At 36.3% G+C, this 12,124-nt stretch overlaps 1 protein-coding gene across 1 annotated transcript; it reads right to left on the bottom strand.

The window, feature by feature from the left end:
- Window positions 1-636: 636 nt before the first annotated feature.
- Window positions 637-8,744, bottom strand: LOC122276414 (casein kinase 1-like protein HD16). The gene is made up of 17 exons (XM_043086102.1): window positions 8,398-8,744; window positions 7,060-7,511; window positions 6,400-6,516; window positions 6,207-6,280; window positions 6,016-6,085; window positions 5,888-5,943; window positions 5,698-5,769; window positions 5,458-5,552; window positions 4,926-4,992; window positions 4,726-4,855; window positions 4,410-4,628; window positions 4,046-4,176; window positions 2,988-3,162; window positions 2,796-2,886; window positions 1,837-1,994; window positions 1,476-1,664; window positions 637-1,067 (listed from the first exon to the last, which is right to left on the bottom strand). The coding sequence occupies exons 2-17, from the start codon at window positions 7,477-7,479 to the stop codon at window positions 1,008-1,010; spliced, it is 2,124 nt and encodes a 707-aa protein (XP_042942036.1). The 5' UTR covers window positions 7,480-7,511; window positions 8,398-8,744; the 3' UTR covers window positions 637-1,007.
- Window positions 8,745-12,124: the final 3,380 nt, after the last annotated feature.

Below are 12,124 nucleotides of genomic sequence, written 5' to 3'. Positions count from 1 at the left end.
AGATTTACAATGTTGATAGAGAGAGAGTTGTTTAATGAGCTTTGATGAGGCCTTGTGGTGCCAGCGAGTGTGGGCTAAAATGGCTGGACGAGATGAATCTCCCTTGCTTGTGAAGCTTCCGGCTAGTGTGGGAATGGAGCTTAACAGAGAAAATTAATACGTTTGGATGCTGAGTGATCTCAAATTATATGTAAATAGTAATGAATAATTTATGAATAACGATAAACTATTTGTCAATAATAGTAAATATTATTGAAGTAGTTTAAAACTAACTTACCGAACACAACCTTAGAGAGAAAGCAAACAAACTGCAAAGGTCTCAAAATCGATGACTTCAGTTTTACTTTCGAAACGGTGGTTTCTCTTGCTTGGTTTTAGTCTGCCACGCCGGGCCGGTGTGTCACAAATGGTAATTGAAAATAGATATAGATATATACATACATACATACATATACACATTAGGAGAGGGTGGTCGATCCCATGATCTCCATTTTGGAGATGTGGGTTTCTCTTTACTCCTTGGTTGGCGATTCTCTTTTTTTGTTTTTCTCATTTAGTAGCTCTTCTACTTTTTGATATATTTTCCACTCTCACGGCAATCTCAGGCCGCTGTGAAGCAGAAACATGGCCAATCGATTCGATTTAAAATTAAATTAAATTAAAAAAAGAAAAGAAAAGAAAATAATTTAAACGCATATCGGCCGTCATGAAACACCACTCTGGCTGCAATTGCCAGGTTTACCATCGCGTATATGTTTTCAACAAACCGTTATCCCTCTCACTACCTTAGGTTGGTCAAAGGCTACATTTGCTTTCCAACTCGCATTTTCTATTCTTTCTTTTACCTTTTCAATTTTTTTTTTTTTTTTTTTTCACATTCATCGCTGAGAAGCCTCGATTTTATGTAACCTGTAACCCACCCAATCCCAAAATCAAGACTGCAAAGCTTGACTCACATCTGCTTGGGAGGGTGGGGTGATTTCCCCAAAATATACACTCGCCACGGATCAGCAAACAGTCCTTCCATAACATATCGAAGCAATGTATAGATTTTTCGACCACTTTTCCTGCAAAAAAGTATACATATACACATGTGAGCAATCATTTTCGCATAACCCAAAAAAAGGAAACGAAGAAAGAAAGCAAACAGTCTAGTAACAGATACTAAAGGAACAATGAACCACACAAAAAATGAGAAAAATATGTTCCCTGGAACCACCTGGAAATCAATTAACTACGCTCAAGAAAATAAGCTCCTCTTTTCATATCTACTTTTGTATTTCTCTACGTTTATTCCTTAAGCAGGACCTTCCACGTGGAAGTAACTCAATATTACCGAGGCCAGATTATCTAAACCATCAATTCCCACAAGCAAGGCTAAGTCAACAATGAGCAGCGATAATTTTATAGTTAGTTGAACACACACATCTCCCTTTACAATAGAACACGCTCAGCACCCAACTCATCGCACCTACCTTTACATGGGCACTTGGGAAGGCAGAGGTACGCAGAGTTTCTTGAGTTTCATCTATCAATTTACGTTTTGGTATGCTCAGGATAAAGGCTGCTTGATCAGCAGTTGCAGCCATAGACGTTATCCTGTAACCACTTTCCCATCGCCGATGAATTCCTTCACTTGGATACAAAAAATCAAGCTCCACAACCTTGTACCAATGAGAGAGAGAGAGAGAGAGAGAGAGAGAGAGAGAGAGAGAGAGAGAGAGAGAGAGAGAGAGAGAGAGAATCAGCTCAACTCAAAAGAAGCCTCAACTGTTGAACATTCATCAAGGCTCAAAAAGTCATTGGTATGATGTTAATTCGAATTTGAAGTCTTACCTGATCTGAGAATCCAGCATTCCGGGACATTACAACACCCCAACGGCAGCCAGCAGTTGTCATGGATGTAACATGGAAACCTTCTTTCCACTTCTTATTTATCCACTTGAACGGGAAAGATTCACTCACTTTGTAAGATTGCTGAGTGTAAGGAGTTCCTACAAGATATAAAAAAGCTCAGACAACAAAAGGCCTGCCTAGGGAATTGGATATTTAAGGAGACAAATACTACATAAAACAAGTTTGGGTTCCCTTGATCAAGTCAATTTTAGGCAGGGATCAGTAATTGATAGGCCCAAAAAATCCTGCTTCATATCTGAACTGGCATCTTCCACCAGTGGAGATAGGCATCATAATAGATATTTAATACATTAGAAGCAATGATATAGATATTCTTACTCCATGGAACAATGAGAGGCGCCTTTTGTAGTGTCGTGTCTCAGACACCCATTTAAACATAAATTTCGACAAGGTAACATTCCTAAGATTGTGATAAAACTAAGAATGCCTAAAGGTATAACATTTAATGCCCATCAAGAAAGAAGATTAAATAAGCATGCCAAAAGGCCAATGCTCGTAAAAAGATATAGGAGAGGTTTGGATAGTGAGTTGAGATAAGATGAGACGAGATAAAAATTAAAAATTAAATAAAATCTTGCTATAATATTATTTTTGTTTTGAAATTTGAAAAAATTGAATTATTTATTGTATTTTGTGTGGGATTTTGGGAAAGTTATAATGATTAGATGAGATGAAATGGTTTCTGAATCCAAATAAGGCCATAGTGAAAAGAAGAAATGAAAATTGAGACATAGTACCAACCAAAGACAACACGCCAAAAACCATTTTATACGGTTTGGTCTGACTAGTGATACACTTTAGGAATGAAATATATGGAGGAAAATTGCACACACAAACACACGGTATATGGTTTGATGATAGCATAGATAGTTGCCAACCTTTGGACATAACAACCAAGGAACTCCCATTGGCTGCACCAGCTATTGAGCTGATATAGAAATTCTTTTCCCATTGTTCCATAATCCAGTCCTGATGAGAATCCAGAGAGAGTAATTGAGATAGTCAATATAGCTACTCATTTATAATCACTCACAAAAGATAATAGCAACCGATATTTTTTGGATTACAACCTTATGCAGGAATACTGCTGACAATTCATAAACCTGGGCAGTGAAACCCGTTCCAGCATCCATTATTAGGGCCCAGAGATTTGCTGCGGAAGCCACACAGCTGATATGCAATCCATCTTCATTACCCTTGTCTATATGCTGACGCAGCCTGGAATCTGCTACATTGTAGTGATATCTGCAGTCCAATAAATTTTTTAATTGGTGCCAGGAAACATTTTGCTAATTTCAAATGTGGAAAAGTTGCACTTTCCAGGACAAAAGTGGTCATCCTATTGCATTCAATCTCCAAACAAGCATGCATATATCTATTAATGACAAAATTGCACATCCTACTGTATTCAATTTCCAGACAAGCACATCCATACATACATGTATTCACGTACAGACATGTTTGATAAGAAATTAACTAAGGGGGAAAGAGAATTAAGATGGAGGTCTTCCTAAGAAACAATATGAATAAAATTTAACACATCATTAGTTGTTTCACAACTTTTGCCGCAACCTTAACTTTTACTTCATGAAGTACCAGAACAATTAGATTTCAATAGCAAGCAACAAACTCCAGTAACAAAAGTTTATGCAGGTATGAATATCAAACCGCAGTCATATACTCAATTTGAGATATTAAAGCCAGAAGTTTGTTTTTCAGGTATATTTGGTCAAGTTCAAATTGGGAAACTTTAACCTGATAAACTATTTGAAAAAATAACATATATATCTATATTTTTGATAAGTAATAAGATATTTTATTGATATAAAGATAGGCATAGCCCAGGTACACTGGAAGCATACATGTGAATACACCTATTTAGGAACTAGAAATAGTTACAATTTGAAAAAATATATCTATAGACAGAAAAGATACAATACAATGACATATGGGGGAATCTGGAATGATAAAAAGGTAATTAAGAAATCAAAGTGACCACGTATATTACCATGATGCAGGAATTTCAAAATAGGACAGAGATAGAGCAATATGTTATAGAGAAACAATTATATGAGCAAAGTAGGCCATAAACCAGAACATGCCAAATTAAATAAGTAGGTAAATTTACCTTTGCTTCATGGGACGACGTGCATTATACACTGAAATCCATTGGGTAGCAGGACTACCTAATCGCAATTTTTTCTTTGGTTGCTCATCTTCTTCCAAATTTATAAGCAATCTCCCCCGCTTTTGCCCAACCTAATTATGCAAAAGACGACAAATGTGGGCAAGAGAGCCAAATATAAAATCCAACTCAACATAGATACACAAACATATTTCTATGCATATATATATATACACACAAAATATATATATATTTGCATGCCTGTATGTATATATAAAATGCGTGTTTACATATATATGTATGTAGAGAGAGAGAGAGAGAGAGAGAGAGAGAGAGAGAGAGAGAGAGAGAGAGAGAGCACGGTAACCTTAAGAGCTCCATCAATTCTAATTGGTCTTAATTGCGTGCAGGGTTCAATCAGGCTTTCAAAAAAAGATATCAGCTTCATATAATTTGGCTCCTCGTCAAATTTCATTTCGGTAACAGCTTCAAGGAACTGCTTGAAAGGGGCTGGACAATAGCAACACATTAACTCTGGAGAAGTCGCCATCTTTTTCTTACAAACAAGAAAACTCTTGTTATCTCCCTGTAAAATTTAAAAACAAACAGATGAAGAAAAAGAAATATATCAGATTAAACAAAGCCTCAAGATGAATGTGTCCAAGAAACACCACAAAACTTACCTGATATCCCTGCCAAGGTAACCTTCCCTTTATGAGAAATATCAACGTGTAAGCTAATGACTCAAGATCATCCCTTCGACTTCCCGTCCGACCTAAATGGGCATGTACACTTGCATACCTTATAGTTCCCCTGCCAGAAGAGGTATAAATTCAATACATAAATTGGGCATATAATGGTGAATATTACACAAACTACAAACCTGAATATGTCAGGCCTTTGATCATATCCAACGTGTTGACCAGATGATGCATCTTTCCATCTGGATGCTGAAACAGAAGGGTGTTAATGGCAGCATTAATAGATATTAGCATTTTGCTTGGCTGACATTCCATTATTTGGTAATTATGATAAAGTGAAGAGAAGATAAGGAGAAGAAAAAGAAATATTTTAATTATGTTCTTACTTATACCTAACTTTCTCTCAAAATGTGAGAAATTTTGGTGGGCTCAATAGGAATTTTTTTTTTGATAGGCCAATAGGAAAATATTGACAGACTTTCCTCACTTTTTCTTTTCCCTCCCATTGAAAAACAAACAGAAAAAAATTATTTCTTTTTTTCTTTATGGGTGAAACAAACATAAGGTGAAGATCATTACTCCAAATAACTTGAAAATCATGGTAAAAGGGGGGGAAATGCCCACACACAGACACCCCACCACATGACACCGTGGAATGCCCCAAAGCTAGACCCTTTACACAAGGAACGAAAGACTTCAAAAAGGCTAGCGTACCCAAACCAAGATCTATAAGATACAGCTTCTTCTCATCCTGCGTTCCAGGTTGACCAAGTAAGAAGTTCTCTGGCTTCACATCTCCATGCACAAACCTTGTTCAAGGATAGGAAAGAAAGTATATTTATAATTGCAAATTAGTTAAAACTCTGACAAACAGGGGGACACTAGAGAGAGAGAGAGAGAGAGGGGGGGGGGGGGGATAATAAAAGTGAGCAAGAAAGGAATAACAGGACTAACCCCTTCAAGTGAAGCTTCTCAAGAATAGATATTGCCTCCACAGCGATGCAAGCAACCATATTTGGTGACATCCTGTTGCAGATACTAATGGATCAAAAAGGCAATTTCTTTTCATAAAAATAAATATATTTTATACAATACTGGGCATAGTGAACTCGTTTGTAGGTAAGAGAGAGAATCTATATCTCACGATTGGCCAAGAGAATTCCAAACATCCCAGAGACTAGGCCCAAGTATGTCCATGACCTGACAAATAGTAATATCCATCAGACACCAAGTTTGGAAATCCTAATCATGAGAGTCCAGATCAAATCTCACCAGAATGTAAAACTCTCCTTGGCGACCCTTGTAATGGACCCAAGGAATTCCATAACATCCATTTAGAGTACTTGATAACATCCCAAAGTAAACAGGAAAGCAAATAGGTCAGATAATCAATATGGCACATTTAGCGATTGACAAATATGGCCTTGCTAAACCAATCCAGACAGTACAGATATACAACTTACCTATACACCTGCCATTCATAAGGAGGGCCATAATTGCAACCTTTACTACTTCGGTGCTCAAACTTCAATGCGACCTGGGAAAAAAGTATTCTTAAGCCATCACATCTCATGCAATTCATTATCTAAAATCCTTGTACAGCAATGGCATCAGCATTGGCATAGACTTGGCCAACATAGAAGTATGAAGTCATACCTCAATTGCATCAGCATCAGTTCCACCACTTACCCTTCGGCCAACATAGACTTGGCCAAAGCCGCCCTTACCCAGCTTCTTTTCTATCTTATATACAGGGGAATTACCTACTTTTACCTGCATGTAACAGCAGAACCACCATCTTAATAGAGAGACTCCTTTTGAGTGAACAACTAGACAATAAGAAATTTACTAATTGGTAACTATCACAATAAAAGGTAATGCTATCTAAGCTTAGCAAGTTTACCCTAGAATGATATGGCACAACAAATGTCAAATTTATTTTGAAATAAAAGCACTGACATCTTCTTCTTCTTCTTCTTTTTTGATAAGTAAAAATATTATTCACTGAATGCAATAGGTGAAGCCCATGTATACAGGATGTATACAAAAGAAACACCTAAAAGCACTGACATCTTCTCATTAGTATCAAACAGCCCATTCCATGTCAATATGACGAGTGGAGCAAGAATGATGGAAAGAGACACATATTATCCCGACAATAACAGTCATCTGAAGAGAGTATAACAGAATCAAAGTACTCACAGTAGCTCTATTGCTATAAACAGCAACCACATTTCTGCGTACATATTTTCCAGATACAGAGTTTTAAAAGATAACAATGACACCAAAAAGAGCAACTGAGTAAGCAGGACGTACCTTCTCAGGAACAGGAGTTGCGCTTGCTTCCTCTTCAACCCCATTCACTTTGTCAGCACTCCCACCCTCCATTCCAATACCTATATCTGCCACTACCTCCACTTGATTATAGAGGGGTTCTGCGGCTCCTAAAGCAACAGCTTCAGGAAGAACCTCACAGGGTTCTGGATCTAAATCTATCAATCTAATGCCGCGGCCTCTACCTGCTGCAGTTGGCCTGGTTGGTACTGCCTGTGAAGGCCCTTTTGCTAGAGCTGTTGCATTACCACCACCTCTCCCTCTTCCACCACCACCTCTCCTTCTGGTTCTGTTTTGAGCAGGCTGTAACCAATTGTCTCCTTGATCGATTGGTTGTGGGGTAGGGTAAAGATCATCAACACGCTTTGATCTTCGGGCTCCGCTTCTTAACTCTGGCATCATCACCCCATGCAAATCACTTCCAGTCGATTCACCTAAATCAGAAATCCCTTCAGATTCTTTCCTTTTTAAATCAGGTGGACTAGATTGGAAAATTTTGGGGCTACGAGACTAAGTTGGAAAAATTTAGGGGCGTAGCCCGCAACTTCATTGCATCTTCTGCAGCCCAATTTCGAAATTAAAATATAAAAAACACGTGACACAACCAGGGTTAAGCAAGCTTATACAAGAAAATCCTTGTCAAGAACAAAAAATCATTCTTTAGTCCCTTTTCAGTAAAATAACTTCGCATTTGAAGAAAAATACAATGATCTAAAAGATTATGTGGCAACAATGACGATGTATACAAAAAATATTAGAAGACGCAAAACAAAAAAAGGAACAAAAGAGTTGGCTAGGTGGCTGCCGCGTAAACGATCAGAGTGACAGAGTACCGTACTGGAAAAGAAAAAGATACAGAAGAGATATACTTTTTTCGGCAATAATTATCCCAAATTTCAATTTTCCTGATAACCAAACAATGATAAAGCAAATGCACCCAAATTCATATACGAACAAATCTATTCGAACTTGGACATCTACATTAGCACATTAGACCAGTTTTTTCTTTTTTTATATGACAGATGAATATGGAGAGTAAACTACGTCAACAAAATAAATCAAAAACAAATTTTGATCGATGGCGCTCATACAATTCGAAAAAAACTAAAGCGGAAAAAAAGATACACATTTCAAACCAAATCCGATCATTCAATCCGTGGAAAATTCACAGATTTTAACGTATTCAAACGGATCATCGAAGCAAGCTGGGCAGTGCAACGGACAATAAAATCAAAACCGAAAAAGGAAAGAGAAAAGAGCAGACACAGATCGATCCCAAGAAAGAGCAAAACCAGAACGATCGGAACCAAGGGAACGCACCGGACACGAGTCAACAGAAGCCGATCGATCGCGTTGGGATCTTGTTTTTGTTTGTCAGTGAAAACGCACGCACATATTTAGCAGAAGCTGGAACTTTTGTTGAAACGAGAAAAATATAAGGTGGAGGTTTCGGTAGATAGTGGTGTTATGCGATAATAGAGAAAGGAAATGTGTATTCAAGTAAAACGAAAGTGGTGATGTTAAAATGGTGATGATGATGGCGGTGGCCTTTGGGTTGGGTTTGTGTGTGTGTGTTTGTTGTCTTTTCTTTTCTCTCCTTTTCCTTTCTCTCCCGTCCTTTCTCTCTCTCTTTTATCTCTGTGGTTATGGCTATAACTATGGCTTGTATTCTATGAAATATCAACGTACAGCGGTGTGCTGCCTCATAGACACATCTTCAGGCAACTGTGGCCTTGTAATACCCAATAGGATATTTATTTTAATTTAATTCTTTTTAAGACAACTTGTGGCGTATTATTATTATTGTTATCATATATCTCCTTTTTTCTTTTCCAACAACAAAAATTTATCGTTTTGTTGTTATTATAATAATAAAAAAAATACAGTATCTCAGATAGCTTTTTGTTTGAGATTTCGGGCTTGTTTAGTTTGGTAGATAAAATATTTCATATAATTATTATAATTTTTTTAAATTTTAAAATAAAAATTATATTTTAATAATATTTTATTTAATTTTTAATTTTTATTCTTATGTAAATAAACGAAACCGAAGCTTATATATTCAAATTACAGTAGAAGATTTGTCGGATACCAAAAAGAAAAAAAAAAAAAAGAAGAAGAAGAAGAATAATAATGCACTAGGCTGTGTGGTCGTGGGTCTACCAAGTTTTATTTCATTCTTGGGCCAACTTGTTTACAAAATTTTCGAATGCCATCTTTGCGCAAGAGTTTGAATGTGACCCTTTACTGTCTTTGAAAGTTGGGCAATGATGCATGGCTTTGGTGCTTTTCGGCCTTCGTCAAAAATCAACAATATATATACACGCAATTAACTTAAGACTCATATATATACTGCGTGTTTTACTACAATTGGTTTGGATTTTGTAGTTTAAAGCAAGCTAAATGGTTAACGTGTGAAACAAAATTAGCTCTGGGTTTTTGGTTATTCGATCGGGCATCAGATTGATAATATATAGCCAGTGTTTGACTGTAAATTCATAACAGAGGTTGCATACCACAACAAAAACATTATATAAATTATCTGTTCTAATTTTATTACAGATATTGATGTGATTGTATCTTCCTTATTTCTTTTTTTCTTTTTTGATAAGGGGGTGGGGGTTTGAATCCATATTTTTTATTTGAAAAATCGGGCTATATGCTATAACATCATCAAGCTCTATGAGATATGATTATATCTTTAGTATACCACAACAAGAGAAATGTTGGATTTACAAAGACTCATAAAAATTTTATAAATTTAATGTAACATATAATTTACATTATAACCATAACTTTATAAAATTTGTTCAAAATTTACAAAAACAAATATCATTGTGTGTATACAATACGAATTAGCTAGCATCACTAAATAGTTTTGTGGTTTTCAATAATGCTATGTACAAGTTTAGAGGGTTTAGATTTCGTGTAACTTCTTTAAAAGAGAGAAACTCTTTCAAAAGTAGATTTTTCAATCAATCTCATTTTTTTCTAAGGAGCTTGCATGAGATTTGTAGACCCTAAACTTGAACAAATCATTTTCATTTTTAATATTATTCAACTGTTAGGGATGAGGATCCATATCTCAGCAAGCGAAGTTACCTAAAAACCAATTGGAAGATCGTTTCTCTTATTAAAGACATATCAATGGACCTTAAAAGCATTGAAAATTCTATTTACAGTCTCTACTTGGAGACTGTATATGCAAGCCCTTTATTAAAAGAAAAAAATCATTTTAAGATGAATATTTTAGTAATTTTAAAATTTTTTAAAGATAAAATTATCTATACCTATATTACAATCTTCAAATGGAAACTATACGTAGCATTACTCAAAAGCATTTACCTTCTATTACTAACAAAAAAAAAATTTATCTTCTAGATAATACAAAATTACCAACTATGTAACACAATCTTACTAGATGTCACAAAATCTAATTGGAAAGCATTCCAAATCAAAACATACCCCTTCACAACGTAATATGAGCCCCTAAAAAAAATAAATAAATAAATGTTTATAATCTCTAATGATGGTTGTTGGGCTTGTATCTTGAATGTGACTGAGTCTTATGTCACGTGGCCTAGGTTGGGTCCTGCAGTAGTGAGTTTGCTTTTTAGTTATAGTAGAGCCTGTATTTAAATGCTTGGCAGTATCAGTAATGAGAACAACTTACTGAAATCTCAAAGATTGCTGGTTGCGGCGGATTTTGGCTCCTCGAGTTGCCATATTACTTTACATGTTCTAATTATTTAATTACATCACACATTACAGTAGTCTCAGAGCCGGGATTCCTGCACAATGGTTGAACGTACCAGCCATGCTCAACTTACAGAAGTTGTGTCCAATCTGAAGGAGGAAACAATGCACCTGCAAAAATAACAAGAAAAACAGAGGCAAATCTTAGAAGCCGTACTACAACAAATTAATAACTTGGCTGCCAATTCCGATTAATTGGTAGTCGTGGCTGGAAATCACCAATTGGGAGAAAGTCTCTTTCAATCCTAATGTCAAGATCAGTGCTAATTTTTTATTTGAAGGGAATGAGGGAATTCAAGTTAGAACTCTTAGGTTGTATTTTCCTAAGTTTGATGGTTCTGAACTCACGGAGTGGGTTTTTAAGACCCAATAATTTTTTTCTTACTGTAATACTCTAGATGATCATTTTTCTTATGAAGGGTAAGGCCCTTTCTTTGTATTGTTGGCTTATAGACTCTAGCCCAATCTATATCTGGTAAGGGTTTGTGATAGTTTTAAATGTGCATTTTGGGCCCTCATCCCCTATAGGAGCCTTTACAAAACTAAGGTAGACAACAACTATAGAAGAATTCAAGTGCCAATTTGATGCTTTATCCAATAGAATCAGTTGGATTACTAGGGAGTTCCATATTATTACTTTTCTTAGTGGGCTGAGAGATGACCTTAATATTATTGTCACCATGTTTAAACTCGCCAACCTATAAGCAGCTTTTGGGTTGGCTAGGTTACAGGAGAAGAAAGTCTTTCGTAGAACCCAAGGATTTCTGCCTAGAAGTCCAACACAGAACCTCACCATCCAAAACTCCCTATTCCAGCTCCTATCTTAAGACTACCAGTCCCACGTACCCACCAAGACCCAACACCTCCTCACACGAACTTTCCACTCAACAATCCAAACAAAAAATCAACTCTACCTATTAGAAGGATTACTCCAACACAAATGCAAGAGAAAAGAGAGCGTGGGCTATGTTATTATTGTGATGAGTAGTTTCACCATGGCCATAGATGCAAAAGTCTAAAGATCTTTTTGTTGGAAGGCATGGGGAGTGAAAAAGAAGAGCAAGGAAAAATTGATGGGATTTTGGTAGTAATACATAAAGATGAACCTGTAGAAGAGGAGAGGGAAGTTGGGGAGCTATTAGGTATTTCATTACATGCTATAGCAGGCTCCTTAACTCCCAAAACCATAAAGTTAAATGGGATATTAACCACCAAAATGTGTTGTATTGATTGAAAAAGGAAGCACACTCATAATTTTATTTAGAGGTGCTACCCGTATGGTGCGGTGCGG

Source organism: Carya illinoinensis, chromosome 9 (assembly GCF_018687715.1).
Source record: "Carya illinoinensis cultivar Pawnee chromosome 9, C.illinoinensisPawnee_v1, whole genome shotgun sequence".
Lineage (NCBI taxonomy): Eukaryota > Viridiplantae > Streptophyta > Magnoliopsida > Fagales > Juglandaceae > Carya > Carya illinoinensis.
This window is presented reverse-complemented; position numbering and strand designations above follow the sequence as displayed.

Coding starts and splice junctions, on each gene's coding strand:
- LOC122276414 (XM_043086102.1), bottom strand. CDS start 7,479: ATGATGCCAGAGTTAAGAAGCGGAGCCCGAAGATCAAAGCGTGTTGAT. Junction 6,517..7,059: donor CAACTCCTGTTCCTGAGAAG/GTACGTCCTGCT, acceptor TGTTACATGCAG/GTAAAAGTAGGTAATTCCCC. Junction 2,887..2,987: donor CAGCAGTATTCCTGCATAAG/GTTGTAATCCAA, acceptor GATTCTCATCAG/GACTGGATTATGGAACAATG.